This window comes from Rosa rugosa, chromosome 7 (assembly GCF_958449725.1).
Source record: "Rosa rugosa chromosome 7, drRosRugo1.1, whole genome shotgun sequence".
Lineage (NCBI taxonomy): Eukaryota > Viridiplantae > Streptophyta > Magnoliopsida > Rosales > Rosaceae > Rosa > Rosa rugosa.
Genome location: NC_084826.1, coordinates 19,598,704 through 19,620,888, shown reverse-complemented (window position 1 = coordinate 19,620,888; position 22,185 = coordinate 19,598,704). Strand labels below are relative to the sequence as shown.

Sequence of the window (22,185 nt, the reverse complement as noted above, 5' to 3'; positions counted from 1 at the left end):
TTTTATCCTTGAAAATCAAATCATATGCGTAGCACGTTCATTTTAACGCCTCCGTGACAGCAAATGGATAGAGCTACAATGTTGATAAGAAAAATGAGTCCATGTATCACATTGGTAACTTTAAGTTCAGGTATTATCTTGAAAATCACCTAACTATTCGAACACTGTTGGTGAAAAAACCCTATATATAATTCTTTTTTTTTTGTTCGATTTGAACTCTGAACTTATAAACAGAAATTATCACTAACTGTTAAATAATACATAGTCTCAATATTAAAAAAAAAAGTAATACAAAGACTCAAACCCAAAAGCCAAGTATCATAAGTCTCAATTTTATAAGTGAGAGGCCGTAAGTTCGATTAACAATAGGTTAGTTGCTATATATAAGTTGTTAATTTAATTAAAAAAAAACTCAGATAAAAAAAAAGTAATACAAAGATGACATAAATTTTGTATTTTTTTTTTAAATGACGCCAATTAATTGTTAAGTAATACAAAGACTCAGACGCGAAAAAAAAGTAATATAAAGACGACGTAAGTTTTGTTTTTTAAAAGTGACGCCAATTAACTGTTAAGTAACACAAAGACTCAGACCCAAAAAAAAAAATGATAAAAAGGTGACATAAGTTTTGTTTTTGAAGATGACGTTAATTAATTGTTTTACAAAGGCTCAGACCCAAAAAAAAAAAAAATAATACAAAAAAGAAGAAGTTTTTTTTATGAAACTGACGCCAATTAATTAATTGTTTAAGTAATATAAATTCTGTTTTTGAAAGTGACGCCAATTAATTGTTAAGTTTTACAAAATCGACTTAAGTTTTGTTTTTGTTTCTGAAAGTGATGTGAAAGGAGACTTCTGAATTTTTTGTTGGTTTTGACTTCCGAGTCTAAACCTCCCTCAGCCTTATCTCTCCATCTCTCCTTCAGTCAAAGGACCGATAGATCTCAAACCGCTAGCTCCTCCGTTACCGTCAAAATCTTCGACTTGTTTGTGCATTTCAGTTGGTTGATTGTATGACTGATTTACTGCAATGAGCTTTGGGTATATAAGTTTAGCTTGTATTGGTGTTAGCATTAAAGTCACCCTTAAGTATAAAGGCCAAATTATAGTGTAGTGAAATTTTAGAGTAAGGGATATCGTATCCAATGTATTGGTAAATCCCATTCTAGCTAGGGAAAACCTAGAGGAAAACTCGAAAGAAAATGCAAATTATATACAATCACAAACAAATGCTCACAAGTGAACCTATGTTCATGGGGCGTATGTGCAAGATGGTGTATATTGATTTGATGTGATGTTGGGAATAGTTTCGAATCAAATTGAAACAACTAGAGAAAGTAAAATAAACTAAGCTAAGCTAAACAAGTTGTTATCAAATGGATGGGAGTTAACGCTTGGGTTGTCCACCATAGCCTCCCTTACATGCATTGATGCTCAAATTACAAGTGATGCAATCCCAAATACCCAATTACTGTCTTAGCATCCGGGTAAGAGTACTAAGGCCTAATCTCCTTTGATTTTATCAATTCCAACCGGGTAAGTCTAGAATTAATGAGCAAAAACCAAATCCTATTATCGGGTAAGTTTCAATTCATTGTTCCTAGATGCATAAAGATCAGAGTTTAGATAACCAAGCAAGTAAACCAATCCTATGTTTAGGTGATTTTAACTCACTACCCTCACATACACAGATGGGGTGCTTTCATGCTCTTAGTGTCTAGATGTGACTAATCTCAAAACACTAATCATAAGATGACAAATGCATTAGTTGAACTGGGTGTACACATGCCATCAAGAGCAGAGCAGGTAATGGACAATCAAGGAGCCCAGCAAATGTTTCATGGAATGTATGATGTAGTGCTATCTATATATATATATATATATATATATATGTATACAGATCCTATCCAGAGCGGAGCTCCGCTTTGAAAATTTACGTGTGAAGTTCGAGTTTTGGGTCACTTTTCGGTCGCATATCCACATCTCGACCGTTCAGTTTTTAGGTACTAGTGTATAGATCGTCTCTGCAAATTTTCAGCCAAAATGATGATCGTTAAGGCATTGATAATTGCCTTAAAGCTAGTACGGTTCAGATTGACAGATTCAGTCCGTCCATTGGTTTAAGCGAGTTAAATACCTTAATGATCATCAATTTGGCTGAAAATTTGCAGAGATGATCTATACAGTAGTACCTAAAAACTGAACGGTCGAGATGTGGATATGCAACCTAAAAGTGACCGAAAACTCGAACTTCACACGTTAATTTCAAAGCAGAGCTCCGCTCTGGATTGGATATATATATATATATATATATATATATATATATATATATATATATATATATATCTTGGGATCATTGAAATATTGCAAGACTACATGGGCAGGAAGATTGAACATGCAAATGTTTCTTTGCCTCTGGTTTTGTTACTGCTGCCTAGTATATGTACTTGAATCCTTTTTCCCAAATATCACATCATGTTCAACCATTAATCATTGACAAGCCACCAACGAAATATTAGAGTCCATAAAAAGGGAGAAAATTTGTGTTCATATCAAATCAAGATACGGGTTAACAAGACCAATACATGCATAATGCAAATGCAATATGTTCACATGAAATTGCAATCATACAAATATCAAATATTGTTACATGTTACAACTTTTCAATATCTTTTCAATTTAAATCTTAACACAGGCATTTACAAATGAAAAATGGGACTCTGAACTTCTACACCGAAAGGAGTAATTAAAGTTCAAGGTATAGCTCTTCTCAAAAAAAAAAAAAGTTCAAGGTATAGCTAGCTGACACAGGTCATATCATCTCAAATTGTCATTTGTTGCAATGCTCTCTGTTGGCTGCTGGGGGTTGAGGCCTTGAAGGAACTCCAGGAGCACCTGTGCCATTAGCTGTTGGGGGTGGTTGAGGTTTGTTCGTCTCTGGTGGCTCAACTTTGAGATATAGCTGCAACTGCACATATATTGATATACAACAAATAGCAAAATTAGAGGATAGCTCAACCAATAGCATAAACCATTAAACTAGAGGCCTAAAAGATTGCAAATTCTAGCTTGATTCAACTAGTAGGCTTTAAGTAGGTATATCAAAATAAAAATTCTTTTATTTAATCTATTACTAATGCAATATATTCCATTGTTCCAGACTTCATATTCTAGTCAATTGAATCTATTGAATTTTTGTTCAGTTCATATTGAAATGAATCCAAATTCATCAATTCAGTTGCAATGACACTACATTGAGCACCAATAGTTTTACTCACTTGTGGAAGCAAATAAGTTTTTTTTTCAGATACACTCTACACAACCAAAATAACACAACGAACACACACCTGGAAGAGAAGAGACTCTGCGTTGTCTCTCCATCGAACTGCTTGGTTACTCTATACCCCAGCCTACAAATTTTCACTGCAAGTAATCAAAACAAAGATATAATTATCAGCCTATGAGTTTACTCTGACCCCATTTAATGTATGGGCCAAGTAGGTACCCTCATTGTTGTGCAACCTCAAGCAAAGTTTACACTCATAGCTACAAAACCCCAGCAAGAACTATGAGATTGCACGATTAAGATACGAATACGAAGAGAGAAGAGAAAGAGAAAGGGGTTGATACCTTTCAAGGTGATTGCGCATGAAGTATGGATCTTTGGCAAGATCGATGGTCTCAAGGACGAGTCGTCGGAATCGCTTTTGGCAGCCGATTGCTTCTTTTTGAGCGGAGGCTGCGCCGCTGCTACCGGGCTTTGAGCCCCCACTCTCGGTCCATGTTTACTCCCCGGCTTTTCGATTTGAAGAAGAACTTATCTACCGAGGAGAAAACCCGGTGAGGCTCTAGACGTCTTCTACTGAGCCAGCGAGACCGAACGTCAAAATCTACAGCTGGGTGAGGAGATTTCTGAATGGATTTTATATTTATACCTAGCCCCCTAAAATCCCTCACAATCTAACATTTAATGAAATCCTTAAGAATCTTTAAAGTTTTGAATACCACTATATTTTAGTGGATATTTTAAAATCTTAATTGAATACATCCAGATTTAGAATGACATTTTAAAATCCGAATACCTACAGACTTTTGAAAGTCTAAAAAAATCCTATAAACTCTCAATTGAATACACCCCCCTTATTTTCTTCCAAAATAGACAGAACAAGATATTGATATCTCGGTGTTTGACTGTTTATTACTCCAAAAGTGTCGGCAATTAAATACCTGCTCTTTCAATTTAACAATCCAAACAAGAGATAGTTAACTGCCCTTATCTTATCTTATCTTCTCTTCTCTTCTCTTCTCTTCTCTTCCCCTCCCCTATACCTATTCTATCTCTTCTACTAACTAAAAGATCAAGCCCAGTGCAATTGAACTAACCTTTGTTTCTGAGGCTTGGAAGTTTGGTTCAGCAGTTGCATCAGCAAGGTCTTGTATCAAACGTTGGAAACCCTGCAGTTGACAAGAGACACTTCAATGAAGGTGGAATGGCAATAGGTAAGCGATCAGAATCAATTATAAGAAATTAGTGCTCCCAATGAAAATAGATAGGAAAAAATAAAAAATTAAGCAAACCAATTAGCCAAAAATTAATTTTAAACCAATAAAAATTAATCACTTTTTGGATTACATTGATACTAATGCCAGATGCTCACTAATGCGAAAACGTGGGCATACATTTGCAACCATAACTGAATATGAATTATTCCATATGAGAACCCGTGAGTACAAAGATTTGCAGAGATCCCTCCAGGACTTGATGGACTTTTTTCTACTATTTGTACACGTTAATTCATCAATAAAGTTTGTCGTCCCTTTGCTTCAAAAAAAAAAAAAGATTTGCAGAGAAATAGAGAATGTTATAGAGAGCAAACTACAGGTCCATGAACTTCAAAATAAGATAAACTACGGGTCCAAATCGAATCTAACTTACAGAGGAGTCAACTAATCCCCCAGGGTTATTAGCAGCTTCCCTCTCGCTACTAGTACTTTCAAAGCTGAAAACAAATGGCGACCAAGCCTAACAAGAACAAAGATTGGAACCAATTAGGACAGCACATGAGTCAGCTAAACACATATGGCAGAAATGAACCAGAAAAACCTCTAGTACCTCATTTTCCACGATTAACATGCCTTTATTGGACGATTTCATTTCATCAACAACAGACAAATGCACCCGAGGGAAACACTAAAAGAGAAAGCCATTCCTTTGTGAGAAACCTCTACACCATCAAATTACAATGAATCGGAAATCAACGCTTCAGAGGAGAAACTCATTACCTTATCTAACTCATTCAAAGGCAATTGCCATAGTAAACTCCAGATGGCACTACAAGGGAAAACCCCTTTAGAGACAAAAGTATAGGCGACACAAGTCATTTGCGTCACTAATAACTATTATGGGTGATACAATTTTTTAGTTTGTCACCTATAAGTTGTCATCTTAAATTAAATTTGCATTAATGTTTGCGTGACAAAATAATAGAGAGAGGAGACAAAATCTTTTTGTCTCAACTTTTTATTAGAGACAAAATATAATTTTGCCTCCTATTCTTTTTATAATTTAGGCAGTTGGCCTTCATTCCGCCAGCGGGAAATCAAAATTTTAATTGAGAGGAAAAAACATTGAGGCTTCAAATCTCCAAAACGGCGTAGTATTAAGAAAAAGAGGATGATGTATAAATACCTTTTTTTTCCCCCTTTTTTCATCCTATCCACCGCGAAATTCTTAGTTTCCCAAATGTGCACGACTTCGAACCTCAAACTGCTAGCAACATGAACTCCACCTTCGATCAACAACTACTTCATCTCCTCAAACCTCAAACTACTACAACATCTTCTCTCTAATCTCTTCTTTTCATTTCTCTACCCCAGCAGCCCAGTCTCAAAATCATCCTAAATCACCAGCACCAAACCCCTTCATCTTGGGTTTTTGATCGATCAGGTAAAGTTTTAATTTTTCTCTTCTTTTCTTTTTATAATTTGATTTGTTTCAATGGGTATTCTCAATTTTCAATTGTAATTTTGTTTTGATTACAATATACCAGTTGAGACGATGGGTTCTTATACTGGTAAGAAAACAATGGATAATTGTTTGAGATATGAATTCTTGATTGCTGTAGACTTTTCAATTTTTCAGTGTTGTTATTTTTTGATGATATCATCTCTCCGATTTTGGTTTTATATTAGTTGGGTTTTTGTTTTTGTTTTCACCCATTTAGAATCGACAGTCTTGTTTATTTAACATATGCACGTCTTGATGGAATTGTTGGGGGTGGTTGAGTTTTATGTAGAGAGATGAGCCCATGTTTAAATATATTTGATTTGATGTGGTGGATAGTGATGGCTTCAAGAACTAATTGTTAATATAGGGAAGTGACTGTAATTTGCTGGAACAATTAGTTAACATTTTGTTAACATTTTTACTCTCTGTTTCTCTTTAGTTTTGTTTTGAAATTCATTGTCTTCTGTAGGTGATTGTTGAAAGTGCTGAAAAGATCGTGATGCAACTGATCAATATTGAGAAGAACAAGTAAGTTTTCTAATTTACATGTATTTATGTCATATACATTTTGACATGGCCTTTGTCTTTGCTTCTGTTTATAATATGTTACATTTAGGCTCATTAATGTTATTGTCCTTAGTAGTTTATAAAGAAGCTACTCTATGATCAGGAAGAGTCCTGTAATGTCCTTTTTCTTGAGAAGAACTTGTAATGCTGACCTTTCGATCTCTATCCTATTTGCTATCTCATCTCTTCAAATTTTCACTAGTAAAGGAAATGAGCATTTCTCCTTTTCCCGATCTTTGTCTCAAAAACATCTTCCTCTTGATTTTTTCCACATAATTGATTTATCTATATCTAAAAGTCACAATCTTTATGCACTTGGCCCATTACCCTATCTCTTCTTAGACACATTCTTCATTTCTCCTATCCATGTATCTGTTTTTGTGTGCCAAGCTTCAACCCCTTTAATGCCATGTTCTGTTACACACCTCCTAAAATATTTTCAGTATCTACCATCTTGCTTATAACTAGATTCTACTCTGTTCGGTTGCTGTCAAAAGAAAATGAAAAGATTATTTCATTTATTGGCATTTTCAATGATTGTTGTTTTGTCATTTGAACTTATTTATGGAGGGTAGATTGTGAAGACTCGAATTTTGAAAATGTATTATATTACTTGATTATATTTCTATTTCTTAAATTAGTTTCATTGCCCAGTTTCCTTAATTTTTCTTTTGGGACTATATTAATATATGTACATTAGTAAATGGTCATTTTATATTCTTTTGTCAAGGTAAATGTCATCATGATCGAAACCCATTTAGCTCTAGCTTTGTTTCTCTCTCATAACCAAACATATCTCATTTACCTTCTGTCACCTAGCTAGTCTTTGGGCTGTTCTTTGTTCCTATCCAATTAGTGCACCAATTAGACTCATTTAAACTACTGCTCATGAACTTCCACACCGACATAGTTCTCTTTCTTTCAAGATCAGTTCTTATTACTCTCTTTATTTCCCATCGTCGCTGTCTCCATCTATTTCAATTTCATATATTTCTTCCTGTATGATATTGCTCCAAAATACTCGGTTTCTCAATTCCTCCAACCGATATTCGTTCAAATCTTTGGACTTTTATATTAAGTCATGTTGATCACTGCCTTTCCTATTTAACATTGATACGGAGGTAATTGCTTTTGCCTCTTTAACTATCTATAGTGCTTCATTTCATATTTATGCTTCATTCCGTTTGACTAAACTTATAGTCACTTACTTGTAGCCAAAGATTTTGAGATTATGAGTTGTTCTCTTAATCATTTTTTTTTGGGTTGTTGTGTTTTGATCTTATTGTTCAAAGTTAGTTCTTTTATACCTCTAACTTATTTTAAGTGTATGATTGGTTTGCTGCTGCTTAGCCCCAAGTGAACGTACTATGTTCACATTTCTTTTGGCATCTGATCTATTTTTGTTGTGTGAGAAAGCGTTAACAACCTTTAATCACAGCTCACTTATATCTTTACTAATTTTCTACGGACCATATCTTTTGGCCTTGATAAGCTGAAATTTTATTTTGCGTTTGTCTTGATTTGTTTTTAGGTTTTGTTGAGCTCACTTCAATCCAAAAATTGCTTTAGTATTACACAAAAGGTGTCGAGGTATGCTCTAAAGTTCCACGTAGTCTATTAATATCTTCCTCTCTCCTTTTTTATTTTTTATTTTGTCATTAAACTATGCATTATGCTTTTATTTAAATTCTTATGATACTCTGTCAGTGTGTGTGTTAATATTTGACATGTTCTCTTCTTAAATGTTTATGCTCAAGATGTTTAAAGCAACTCTAAACAATACCAAGGAAAACAATAAGCGTGCATACCAGCCACCAACGCGTCCTCTATCATGCCCTCAACCTCAACCAACCATACAACAGTCATTGCTCACTCAAACTAGGGAGAGCCGGTCTGCAGGTAAGTGTTAACTTTAGGATATTTGAAATCTAATAAGGGTGGAACATTTCGTGGATATAGGCTTGTGTTAAAATTCCAGTTCGACCCTCAACCTTTATTATATGCTGGTTATTGTGTGATTAAGCAATCAGCATCCTCATCAGATAAAGTAGCTAGCTTTCTTTTTTTGGTTGGGAACCTTAATTACTGTTTTCCCCCCTATTTTTGACAGCTGCATATTTCAGATTTTAAATGAACAAAAACAGATGAATTTTGCATGGCTTTTAACCAAAGAATTGACCAGTGCAGTCTGGACATAGCCAATGCTATGTTTGTTAACGAGATTGGGTCATTCACACGCAAATTAACTCCACTCAAATTCAAATGGTGGAGAAAAGTACCTAAGGATGCCAAGAATGAAATCAAAGAGGTTCTGACAGTGAGTTATATAATATATCTTTTCTGTTTAGTTCTTGTCTAATTTAGTAACTTCTTTTTCACTTTATTGTAGACTAATTTCGAGTTTGATTGGACTGACTTGGAGCTGAGGATATTTGTGGAGAAGAAGATGGCCAAGGCATTTGGATCTTGGAGATCCAAGTTGCATGGACATTTTAAAAAGTATGCTCATGATTTAGAATATGCTCGAGCACACCCACCCGGAGAAAAACTCTTTGGTGAAAGATCAATAGATGAATGGGAGTGGCTTTGTGACGAGCTGTTCATAGATGAAACCTATGTGGTATATGAATTCATCTTTATTGATATTGTTTAAAGTTCTTTTATTATATTAACTGCATATTAATGTCCTGTTATTGCAGAAACGAAGTCAAGTTAATGCTGCAAATCGAAATCAGAAAGAGTATAATCATTGTGGAGGTTCACGGCCTTACCAAAAACATATGGAAGCTGCACTTAAGGTAATGAATTATTTATAGTCTTTATTAGAATAAATCTGTTGGTAACTAGACTTGGTGGTGTCTTGCTTGTTGATGGTTCAGCTCTTGGTTTAACTTTATGTGTGGATGTTGATTTATTCTTTGAGAATAATAGAAACTAGGATAAACACATACATGTAGGCAACTCTGAATTCTGAACTGATTGATTGCAGATTGTGCAGTTTTTCTTTCAAATTTATTGGTAATTAAGTAATTTCTTCCCCTGTTCTTCTTTGTTTATTTGACTTTTCTTTCACCTCATGTCAGACTCGATTCTTATAGTTTAATTTAGTGTGTTAAATAAATGGGGTATCTCTGTACATTTATCACTGCTCGTATATTGAGAAGCAGAATTATGAGTTTTAAACTGGGCTGTGAACCTGCTATGTGTTCATAAGTATTATATATTGTTTGATCAAATAATTAGTATTGCTTTTTCTATAGGTTTCAGAGTCATTGATTCTTCTATATGTTTCAAATGAGACAGCTTAAAGGTTCAACCTGAACATTGAAGTTGTCACTTCTCTAGAATTACGAAAGGCTAGTTTTAGATATTGCATCCAGCGAGGTGCACTTCAACTGAACCAAATGGTTAGAGTTAAGGAGGTTACTACTGCCTATTGAAAATATATTGTAACATGAACTATCAGTAAAAAGAAGGGGCATGTCCTTGGTCCTTATTTTGATGTTTTGGTTGGAATGTGCCCTTGCTCCTGCAGTGTGTTTAATTATTAATCTGCTCATGTGTTTATGGTCTTTATTGGCATAAATCTGCAGGTTTGAGGTATTGAATTATAATTGAATATTTATAACATGTGCTATATGCATACTGATCATATAACTTTTTATTTTGAGCACAAACAGAAAGGTAAAAATGTGTCATTTGTTGAGAATTGGAGCACTATGCATCAACATCATGACGGTCAATGGATCAACAAAGCAGCTGAACAAACTGGGGTTAGCTTTTGTTATAGATATTTTCAATTGGTAATCTTATTTTTATCACTTTTTAATTAGTTAATTTTTTCTTCTTCAATTATGTAGAAGAAAATGTTAGCAGAATTGAATCAAACAAAGGAGAAGTTAGCTGAAGTCCTTGAGACTGCCTCACTTGATGAAATAGAAGTTCCCGTCTCTATGCAGTTGGATATCTTGGCAAATGGCGTTGGGGTTGCAAAGGGTAGAGGCATTCGCGGTCTGGGCTATGGTCCACGGAAGGAACCTGTCCATTATTCTGAGAGTGATAAATCTGCAAATGCTTCCGTGACAGAACAAAATGTGATTGAGCTGACAGCCACGGTGGAAAAGCTTTTGAGGCATATCAATCACATAGAAGAGCAACTTGCTATTGTTGAAGGGTATACTATTCATCATTCCAGTGATGATGATGATGATTATGATAATGGGGATGATGATGAGGTGAATATCTGTGGGGATGAAGATGAGGGTGCAGACTAGCTTAGGACCTTAATGTTTTCCGATGGAACTTTAGTTTTATATTATTAAACTAGAAAACTTGATTTTGCTAGCTATTGTCTATGTAGAAGTGTAGAAACGCAAAACTTCACTTTCTCAGTTATACTATCTTTCATTTATTCAATGCAATTAAATATATTTTTATTTAGTTTTATTCAGTGCTGGAATTTGTTATATAAAATTGAGAATTAGATATTATGTCGCCAAGAATGGGTGTCAAGGTGACATATTGTCACCAATAATATATAATCAATTAAATATGAAAATAAAAATTTAATTAATTTCAAAATATTCAAAGTATGGGTAAGTTTGTCACTCATTCCGAACAGTTTGTCACCCATTCCCAACAATCCCGCCATCTTATTCAAATTACCCGCCATTTATTGAATTTCTGCCCAATTGTGAAATGTTTTAGGTGACAAAATATAGGCGTATAGGAGACGAAAAATATTTTGTCTCCTTTATTTTTGGGTGACAAAATTTAGCTTTTGTCACTAATAAGAATCTGTCACCCACTATTAGAGACAAAATTAGAGACAAAATGATTTTGTCACCCATACCAATGGGTGACAAATTTGTTTGAATGAGAGACAAAATAGGTTTGTCACTAAAGGGGTTTTCTCCTGTAGTGTGGCGAAGATCCTGTCCAACAAAGTCGACACCAAACATTAATCCATCAAGGCATAAACACTATCAAGCGAAGCGGCACGAACGGCATCGAGGAAAGCACCATTTGATTTATTCTTCAGAAGCGGTGGTAGTCGGTGACTCGGTGGAAGAGAAGAAACGAAACAAAACAGAGGCTGCTGCCGCTGTTTCGCTCCAAGGAGAGGAAGAGAGAGAGAGTGAATGGCAGAGTTGTAAAATAATTTAAAATAAACAATGAACTAATGCTTTTTTTTTTTTTCTTTTTTTTTTTTGAAAAGACAATGAACTAATGCTTAGTATATGCCAAATTCAAGAGATTTTACATGAGTGTGTGAGGAAAGCATGAATGGCACCGTCTAGGGCTGGGCACGGGCGGGATGGGCCGAAATCTAGCTAATCCCGATTCCAGGCCCGGAATTATTAGTCGGGACGGGCCGGGACGGTTAAGGCTATTTTGAGAAGTGATCCCGACAGGCCCGAACCCGATCGGTACCGGGTCGGGACCGGGCCCAATCCGGGACAAACCCGAAAGAGAGAGGAAAAAAAAAAAAGGAGAAGAAGAAGATAGGTTCCTGAAATTTCCTAGTTTGCATTTCTTCTTTTCCATTACTTCAACTCTGCAATCAAATGACCATTTCAAAGAGAACAAGCAATAGTCCAATCCCCCAACTGATCTTATTCAATAAATCAAGCACATTATGAAGTATGAACAACATTAAAATCTAAAAGCCTAAAACTGAAGAAGAAAAAAGACCAAACGCCCATGAACTTGCCGAGCGGCGAGTAGTAGATCTTGTCGAGGGCCACCATGAGGAGCAGGAACTGGATGGCCTGGATCGGCAGGGTCAGGTCGAAGCCGTAGAGCGCCGCCTTCTCGGTCTCAGCGGCAAGGGACAACCGGGCAACGGAGAGGGAGGTGGTAGAGATTAAGGAGAGGGATTTGAGGGATTGGAGGAGGTGGGTTTTGGTGAGCTTGGGGATGGAGATTTGGACGCGGCGAGGAGGCCATTATCATGTTGGCCATGGCGAGATGAGAGCTTGAGCAGCTTCTTCTTCTTCTTCTTCTTCTTCTTCTTCAATGGGGGATTAGATTTGGCTTAGTTTTTGTTTTGATATTTTGGATTTTTTTGAGGGTCTGTGTAATTTTTTTTGGTTACAAGGGTCTGTGTAATTTGTGTGAGTGGAAATATTGGAGAAGGGGTTATGGTTTCTAACTTTCTATGGAGAAATAGAGAACTGGGGATTATGGTTTCTATGGAGAGAACTAGAAAATGGCTGAATGAGAGAGAATGGGGAGATCGGGTTTAGGTGTGTAGAATGGGCTGAAACAAATTGTGATCAAGTGTGGTGGAGTACATGTTAAACCTTAGACTTGACTACATGGACCAATTACACTAAGCCACATTGAATAAATAATGGAAGATTTTATTTATTTAATAATTCGGTACGGGACGGGATCTAACGGGATTTATTGGGCTAGTCCCGATCCCGGGCCCGTTTCTCTCGGGACGGTACGGGACGGGCCCAAACAGTAAAATTTTGATTTTAATCCCGGCCCGTCCCGGCACTTTTCGGGCCGGTTTCGGTACGGTATCGGGCTTTCGGTTTTAGGTGCCCAGCCCTAGCACCGTCAGCATGAGTTGAGTAGTTGCTTCCACGCCGAAGACAATGCTCACCGAATTGGAAGAGATAGGTTGATCATGCATCAGCATTGAACTACACAGTCAAGGTTATTATATAAATGCATACATTAGCTAGCTAACCAGCAAAACGTACTTGTTCTTTTTCAACCTTCTTTTGATACAAAGATAGAGATATAACTCCTTTATTTTCTTGTTTTTATATTGTGTTTGTTCCCCTCAATTGTGCCAGCACAAAAATCACAAAGTTACAACTAGGGTTTAGGGTTTAGGGTTGGCAGAGTTGTAAAATAATTTAAAATAAACAGTGAACCAATGCTTGGTATATGCCAAATTCAAGAGATTTTACATGAGTGTGTGAGGAAGCATGAATGGCACCGTCAGCATGAGTTGAGTAGTTGAGATGGAAAGCTTCCACGCCGAAGACAATGCTCACCTAATTGGAAGAGATAGGTTGACCATGCGATTCAGGATTGAATTACACAGTCAGGTTATTATATAAATGCATGCATTAGCTAGCTAACTAGCAAAACGTACTTGTTCTTTTTCAACCTTCTTTATACAAAGAAAGCAAAATCCTATGTCCTTAACTACCAAGGATCCTGACCATACATGGCATTTGGGCCATCAAATTTGCAGGACAATCTCCTAAGTATAATTAGGTACGTGCAGGTCTCATTCAATATAGTAGAAGGTAAGTAGGATTATATTGTTAGGGGAGTGCTGCCACCTCAAGACCTGTATGTTTTTTCTTTTGGTTTAGAAAAAACCCTAAACTATCTGTGCAATTCTGATTTAAATTTTGAAATAGAAAATATAATTTTTTTTTTTCTCTGGTTTGGTTTCCCTTTTCTTTTTCATTGAAAAAAGAAGATTTTGAATCATGTTTTGTATGACTATGAGTTTCACAAACACGAGTCCGGATGGTGGAGGAAAGACTAGATCTTCTTCCAATTTGTTTGAAGTCGCAAAAGATGGAAAGAGACTTTGATTCGAACACTGAGAGAGAATTTCTTGCTTCTATGACTTACACTTAGCAGCTGCCAGCTGCAAGTGCTCTCCTGACCTATTTTCATGTCTCAAACATGCAAAGCGTCTTTGTTCATGTGAAATGACTCATAGATATGTTCTTCTCCGCCACACTCTTGAGGAATTGAATATGCTGGTTGAAGCATTGGGAGGTTATAAGCCAAAAAAGTATATATGGACATCAAAGCACCATGGAGTAGTTTCTATAGACAACGCTGATATGCATGCAGCTAAGAAGCCTAAGCTGGATCAAGAAAGTGGCATGTACAAAATAAAGTCTTGTGATCCAAGGGGTACTTAATTTCCTTCAAGAACAATCAAACTTCTTGAAGCAAATCCAAATTTCTGACTCATAATATTAAAAACCAAACAAGAATAAAACACGCTCGGCACGATTCGAACCCACAATCGTCTGATTAGAAGTAAGACGCCTCATTAATTAGGCCACGAGCTTCGTTGCTTGTAGAGCCAAAAAAGAACCAAACTTGAGGTTTACTATTAAATTATTGATGCGCAACCCAACAAAAACCCTCGCAAATTGGACTTTTGAGAGGAAAGGAAAGAGACCAAAGAGAAGAGAGAGAGATAGCAATGCCATGGAACATCACTCTTTGGATGGCCGAGATGGTCTGGTTGGCTCTCACCGGCTGGATCCCCTCTTGCTTGACTGTTGCTGACGAGCTCGCCACCTCCCTCAGAACCGGAGATATCGGCCCTTTCAATGTCGGCTGATATTCCCCGATCACTCCCTTCCTTATGTAAGTTGATTTGTGTTGGGTATTTCATTTCTTATTAGAGAATTGTAAAGCAATAGGCATGCGAGGCTTATCCACCAAATTACGGTCCTTGTGTTGGAGCTCAACCTCTAAAACCCTTCATTTCCGATTCTCAAAATTTCATAAGATTGATAACTTTGCCACGCTCGCTAAGCCATCTAAGCCCAACAAACCCCACTTGAAACAACAACAACAAGAACCCAGCTCGTTTGGATCGCTGTTCAGTGAAATAACTGAGATTTTAGGGGCTGAACATGTCACTCTGGATAAAACCCCATCTGGGTTTTTTTTATTTCCAAGGAAACCCATCTTGGGGTTGGTGAGGTTGGGGAAGAGAATGCTAAGGTGAATGCACTGGGAGAAAAGGAAGATATAGCTGTTGTGGAGGAAACCAGATTCGAAAGCGTAGCTGAAACTGATGTTAGCCCAGTAGTTCGTGAGGTTACGAAGATTGTCAGGGCGGAAAATGGTTTGGTTTCGATGGAGGCTAGGAAACGGTTAGACGAGTTGGGTTTTCAGTTAGATTCAGAGATTGTTGACAAAGTTTTGAAGAGGTGCTTTAAAGTGCCACATTTGGCTTTAAGGTTCTTTGATTGGGTGAAGCTGAAAGAAGGGTTCTGCAAGAGAGTTTGGGCTGGTGGAGAAGTTGGTGGAGGATGGAAAGGAACTGGTGCGAGAAAGATGTTAAGACCTGGACCATTCTTATCCAGATGTATGGGAAGGCCAAGTTAGTTGGAAGAGCCTTGTTAGTCTATGAGAAGATGAAGAAATGCAGTTTTGAACCACACACAGTAGTTTTCAGAATGATGACACGTGCTGACGTGCACTTTGTGCTGCTGGAAAAGCCGACGTGGCAATGGAATTTTACAAGGAAATGGTACAGAAGGACATTGGACTTGATATCACTGTATAAGCTGTTATTGAACGGCATAGACTCACCAGTTGGTGTATGATGGACCAGTTGCAATGCAAATCGACTCACCATCCCAAAGTGAGTACTTTACCCCCTGGCTCTCTCTATTCTGTCTATTGAATCCATTTCACCAGTCTTTGAAAGCTCATTTTGTGAACACTTATGGCAGGAACTCAAATGGTGTTGTAGAAGAACCCTGATTTGGTTGGCTTTGCTTTGATTCAACGGAAACTTGGCAATAGAGCGGAGTTCAAATGTGTGGAATGTAATTTATGATATTCGAGATTAATAGCAATGATTGATGACATTTGAAAGTGTATCATATGGATCATGATGTTTCCTGAGATGGGAGATGCTGAAATTTTCAGTATCATGTTTTCTTGTGTTAGCTAAAGGCAGCAGTAATTAGTTGAAAATAAAATCTCAGTCTTCTAACAACATAAAATAGAATAAGAAAAGAGAGAAATCTTGGATTTGGAATGAGCATCCTGTCTTATAATACTCTCAGGCAACTGCTGCCTGAGGAAAGCTAAAGCGATAGGGTATCACTACAAATTTACAAAATACAATGACTATTAGTCATCTGCCAATCTATGGTATAATCTTAATTCCTGCCATTGAACGCTCGTATTCTTTCCTAAAACGCAAGAATATCACTACAACCCTCGTATATACATCCTAAAACAAAAGTCACTAAGCTTGACTTGCGCATGTGGCCTACCCCTTAAGCTTCTCAAGCATGCACAGAATCACAAGATGCTATATGCACCCAACCTGGAAAAAACAGACAAGAGCAAAGATCAGCCATCAGCTCAAACAAGTTTATCAGATGTAATTATGGCTGTTGTAGCTACAATAAGAATTGAGCCCTTGCATACAACTTCATCACAACTCGAGTAAGATTCATTGAAAAAAAAAAAAATTGACTTATCAATAATCAGATCCATCATATTAGCAGACCTTCCTAATATTCATTTATCAATATGCAGTTACTTCACCCATCCTTTTGAGTCATTCTAATGCAATTCAGTATAGAGGCTATAAAACAACAGTTCTAAGTGCAAAATAGAAGCGAACATTAACACATTTATTTTGTATACATTAACATATACCGTTCATCCTAACTATCACTATACATACCTGTAGGATTTCATACTAAATCAATCACCCTCAAATTACCTTTGGCATACTATGACTGAACTGATATGATAGCAGCTGCCATAAACAATGCTTCTTTTCCAAGTGGCAAAATCTCCATTTTCCTGAACCATTAACATTATAATAAAAGGTACACGGTAAGGATAAATGAGCCTAATTAAAAAACAGAAAAAATTTGATCAATATCTGATGAGGGTTGAAGTACAACACATGCTACTGAACGACTTAACATTGCAAGCCTCATTGTAAAATCCATTTGGATATTCTATCATAGAATACACACAAGCACCTACACAGGCACTAGATAGACGTCTATTTAAATGCTTCGTTACCATAACAGAGTATATGCATAGCTAGGAGGCTAGAGGCACAGTAGGTGAGATGCTACTCAAATCATTGTCATGGTGAGTATCCAACTGAACAAGAAAGACGACTCATGCAATTTCTTAAGAAATTTGCAAATACACGCAGTTTATTTGTACGGTACCCTCTTAAAGCCGTTGATTGCAATAACCATACACATAAATACACAATCAAGAATGTTATGAAAAAAATGACACATCACACCCTAGAAAGCCAAATTTATAGATATTTCTGAGAAAGTATTCTGTTGATAGCAAGAACATTCACCTGAAGGCCGTGTGCTAAAAGCAACTGAGCTAGTTCTGGCCTAATCTTTTTTATGGTGGTTTTTGTGCTGGTGACATTTGAAAAGCACTTCAATGCTCCATTGAATGATGCATCATCTGTAGGTCATTTGATCTACGAGTTCGAACAGAAGGCTACAACATGCAGAGTGTGATTAGTTAAATGATGATCAATCAGGACTCAATCAGGACAGAGTGCAATTCAACAATTTCAATAACCATAATGACATAACAAGTCCTTCAGGAATACAAAAACAAAGAAAGTAACACCATAGATAAAGGATGTCATGACAATACAAGCAGAAGGACCTTCGTTGGGTGATTTGGACACATAACTGGTTTTCTATAACTTTGAAAGCTCATCTTACCAACATATTTCCACAAATACTGCACAACTATCTCAAGCTTCCATTTAGGTTCATTGAAAACCTACAGTGCATCCTCATGAAAAAGTGGCAGCAAAAAAAGTGTCCAACTTATCATAAATAGTCAAAATTTAAGGTGATAAAATCTGTAACTCTCACCATTAAAGTTTAAGGGAGATTTCAAACATGTTCCGTTTGTAGTCAAACATACTGACTGGACCATATGCTTCAGAGCATACACAAATACAGAAACAGAACGAACCATAAATGGAAAATGGAAAGATATATGAACCTGAAGAAATGAGTCAAGAATATCCTTATCGAAAGTTAGCTCATCCAGAACTATCTCCAGCAGAGGAGTTCTGCACCAAACCCAATAGCACATTGGTTTTCAACAAATGAATGACGATCATAGAAAAGCAACAGAAAAATTAATTATATCAAGAAAAAGAAACAAGTACCTGACACCATCTGCTCTTGTAGTAGACCCTTGCATTTCTGCTGTCTTCTTCGACAAGTCAAGCTCCATAATCTGAACATCCCAAATTAGTGTAGACAGTGAAACTGATTCGCAACTATGAACTATCCATTAAGACATTGCTGAGGGGCTTACCATTATCAGAAACTTCTGCATGGCTATACAGGTATTCTTTCCTATCTGAAGCAAAGCAATTGTAGCAGCAGTATCAAAATTTTCAGCTGGTTGTGCCATAAACTTCTCTGAACTTATCAGATCATCAGTGAATCCAGCATTGGTTTGATACAGCTTACACATAATGGCCAACCAATCCTTCATCAAGTTTTTGTAGTTTATCTTTCTTGATACCTTCAAAAGATAATTTAAGTTTGAGTAAGCATCATGATATAAATATTCTATTAACAACTACTGTATCGATGATAGAATACAAGATTCTTCACTATTCATCGGGATTCATGGGTCAAGAGAGAAATACATACCAAAAGCATGTTGAGCAAAGACTCTCAGAAGGACCCAGTTTGCAGTTTCTGCATCCAATAATGAGCAACTTAACCCTTCAACAAATCTAGACATAATTAAAAAATAAAATTAAAAATGAATTTACCTGCATAGATACAGTTGCAAGGTTGAAAATCTCCTTCAAGAGCGTTAACAAGGTATTGAAACAGCAACATGTTCCCTAAGGACTGTAATGAAACAAGGTTAAGAAAGACCAAAAGGAGGAGGAAACTTTTGTTAGATAGTGAATGGAAATCTAGTGAACACATAATGCTTTTGCAGTGAATAACCTAACAAACCTTCAACTGTCGCACAGGCTTCTTTGAAAGGACAATAACATATAGAAAAATCTGAGTTATGAAAGAAATGTTCAGACCATAACTACATTTAAAGTGCTGGCATGAATTGAACCTGATTAAATCATTGACTGATATTTTTGTCTACAACATTATGCAGAGACAGGATTCATTTATTGGTAAAAGTACATTTAATTGTATCACTGTAATTAGTTTCGCTACAACAGGGTTTATTTCTGCCTACAACATTGTCCTACTTTTGGAAAATAGAACTGAAATCCCTGCCTTCTGTAGTAGATCATTTCTATTGCTACTTCTGCCTACAAGGATATTCTACAATTATCCTATCATTGGAAGCAGATCCATTTGCAGCTTTATGCAAAAATGCCGGTACAACCAAAATAATAATGTCATGGCAATCCATAGACTAGTTTCAAAATAGTTTGTGATAAACAAAGTATATAGACACTAACAGCAGTTTGGGTTGAGAAACATGGAAAACAGGAGAAAATATTAAAATTGTCTTGTTTGGATTACTATATGTAAGGAGAAATAGAGAAAAGAGAAGTGAGAGCCTTATTTTCTCTTTTTGCCCACTTTTATTTTCTTCCAGAATAGAAATATGTGGACAGAACAAGATATTGATATCTCGGTGTTTGACTGTTTATTATTCCAAAAGTGTCTGCAATTAAATACCTGCTCTTTCAATTTAACAATCCAAAGAAGAGATAGTTAACTTCAGAATATTCCCTGCCCTTATCTTCTCCTCTCTTGTCTTCTCTTCTCTTCCCCTATACCTATTCTATCTCTTCTCCTAACTAAAAGATCAAGCCCAGTGCAATTGAACTAACCTTTGTTTCTGAGGGTTGGAAGTTTGGTTCAGCAGTTGCATCAGTACGGTCTTCTATCAAACATTGGAAACCCTGCAGTTACCCAGAGACACTCCCATGAAGGTGGAAGGGCAATAGGTAAGCTATCAGAATCAATTATAAGAAATTAGAGCTCCCAATGAAAATAGATAGGAAAAAAAAAATATTAAGCAAACCGATAAATCTAATGCCAAAAGTTAATTTTAAACCGATAAAAATTAATCACTTTTTGGATTACATTGTTACTAATGCCAGATGCTCACTAATGCAAAAATGTGGTATACATTTGCAACCATAACTGAATATGAATTATTCCATATGCAAAAAGGTTTTTGAAAAAGACAGTTTCAAACTACTCAACAAAGTACTTTAACAAAGTACAGATGGAAGAGTTGTCATCAAAGTAAACAAGCCAAGCAAATTCTGCACATACATATGAGTACCCGTGAGTACAAAGATTTGCAGAGAAATAGAGAATGTTAATGAGAGCAAACTACAGGTCCATGAACTTCAAAATAAGATAAACTACAGGTCCAAATCGAATCTAACTTACAGAGGAGTCAACTGATCCCCCAGGATTATTAGCAGCTTCCCTCTCGCTACTAGAACTTTCAGAGCTGAAAACAAATGGCAACCAAGCCTAACAAGAACAAAGATTGGAACCAATTAGGACAGCACATGAGTCAGTTAAACACATATGGCAGAAATGAACCAGAAAAACCTCTAGTATCCTCATTCTCCACGATTAACATGCCTTTACTGGACGATTTCATTTCATCAACAACAGACAAATGCACCCGAGGGAAACACTAAAGAGAGAGAGAGCCATTCCTTTGCGAGAAACCTCTACACCATCAAATTACAACGAATCGGAAATCAATGCTTCAGAGGAGAAACTCATTACCTTATCTAACTCATTCAAAAGCTTAAAACTTGCCAAACATTAATCCATCAAGACATAAACACTATCAATTTCCTATATAGCCAAAAAGTTACTAATAATATTTAACAAAAGGTAATGCCTACTAGGTAGGTGGAGTTCCATTTTCGGGTACAAGCGAAGCGGCACAAACACGAACGGCATCGAGGAAAGCAGTTCCTGTTCACCAATTTCATCAATCACCAAATAAATACACAGCCTTTATAAAACACCATTTGATCCATGAGAAAGAACAACAGTGAAATCCGAGTACCAGACACAATTGAGTTGAAAATTTCATCTTTCATCAACGAAATCACTAGTATTTCAATTAGTAATTTTAATTTACCCTCGGAGATCAGATTCAGTAAAAATAAGCCAACGAAATCGAAAAAAGGGGAATAGGGCTTTACGGTAGTCGTTGGCGTAGTGAGTGTCGTCGGCTTTGGCCAAGATGTTCTCTTCTAGGGCTCCGGCGGTGGTTCTCTTACTGCTAGGCTTCTCCATCTTTTGGATCCCAAAAAAAAGGAATTGGAAGCCCTAAATTTGATTTGGGACTGAGAGCTAAGAATTGAGGGGGGGGGGGTGTTGTTCCCGCCAATAAGCCAAGCAGTGTACGACGTCGTTCTGCTTAGAGAAGTAATTGAGAAAAAGGGTTTTATTTTGGGTGAAAGCCGAATATCCGAACCAACTAGACTACAATGGATTTATCATTAACTTCGCATGATTGTCCCTATTTATATTCTTTTGTTTCTTTATAAAAATAAGGATTAAATACTTGTTACTCCTCGTACTTTTCCCTGAAAAACAGTTTGGTCCCTCGCCTTTTAAATTAAACTGAATAGTCCTTATTCTATCAAATTCTCATATAACAAGTCCAAAATGATCCGAAATGACTATTATGCCCCTCATTTCCTATTTTTTTTATTATTTTAATTTTTTTCTCTATTTTTTTAATTTTTCTCCCCTTTTTTTTTATATTTTCTCTCTCCCCTGACCTCTCTCTCCCTCGACCTCTCTTCTTCTTCTCTTCCTCTGCAACCACCGGAGAACACCAGCGCCGCCCTCTCCTCGGGCTCCCC

The 22,185-nt window shown here is 36.6% G+C and overlaps 1 protein-coding gene, 1 long non-coding RNA gene and 1 pseudogene across 4 annotated transcripts; 2 read left to right on the top strand and 1 right to left on the bottom strand.

Moving 5' to 3' along the window:
• Positions 1-5,738: 5,738 nt before the first annotated feature.
• Positions 5,739-11,025, top strand: LOC133722571 (uncharacterized). Of its 3 annotated transcripts, none has more exons than XM_062149452.1 (8): positions 5,739-5,948; positions 6,478-6,536; positions 8,107-8,165; positions 8,333-8,474; positions 8,699-9,195; positions 9,275-9,373; positions 10,256-10,348; positions 10,436-11,025. In XM_062149452.1, exons 5-8 carry the CDS (start codon positions 9,022-9,024, stop codon positions 10,847-10,849), a joined length of 780 nt encoding a protein of 259 aa, XP_062005436.1. In that variant the 5' UTR covers positions 5,739-5,948; positions 6,478-6,536; positions 8,107-8,165; positions 8,333-8,474; positions 8,699-9,021; the 3' UTR covers positions 10,850-11,025. The 3 variants fall into 3 exon arrangements, with proteins under 3 accessions (XP_062005436.1, XP_062005435.1, XP_062005438.1); XM_062149451.1 differs by having other exon boundaries at positions 8,686-9,195; XM_062149454.1 differs by lacking the exon at positions 5,739-5,948 and adding an exon at positions 6,035-6,075 and having other exon boundaries at positions 8,333-9,195.
• Positions 11,026-14,684: 3,659 nt separating this feature from the next.
• Positions 14,685-16,180, top strand: LOC133721695 (uncharacterized). The gene is made up of 2 exons (XR_009852301.1): positions 14,685-15,951; positions 16,043-16,180. It is a non-coding gene; the product is annotated as an uncharacterized LOC133721695 (long non-coding RNA).
• A 182-nt stretch (positions 16,181-16,362) lies between these two features.
• LOC133722990 (negative regulator of systemic acquired resistance SNI1-like) lies at positions 16,363-21,664 on the bottom strand (annotated as a pseudogene).
• Between the last annotated feature and the right edge of the window lie 521 nt (positions 21,665-22,185).

Bases quoted from the DNA above. Each gene is read 5' to 3' on its own strand.
- LOC133722571 (XM_062149452.1), top strand. From the start codon at position 9,022: ATGGCCAAGGCATTTGGATCTTGGAGATCCAAGTTGCATGGACATTTT. The intron at 9,196-9,274 runs GTATATGAATTC...CTGTTATTGCAG, and splicing joins TCATAGATGAAACCTATGTG to AAACGAAGTCAAGTTAATGC. The intron at 10,349-10,435 runs GTTAGCTTTTGT...TCAATTATGTAG, and splicing joins AAGCAGCTGAACAAACTGGG to AAGAAAATGTTAGCAGAATT.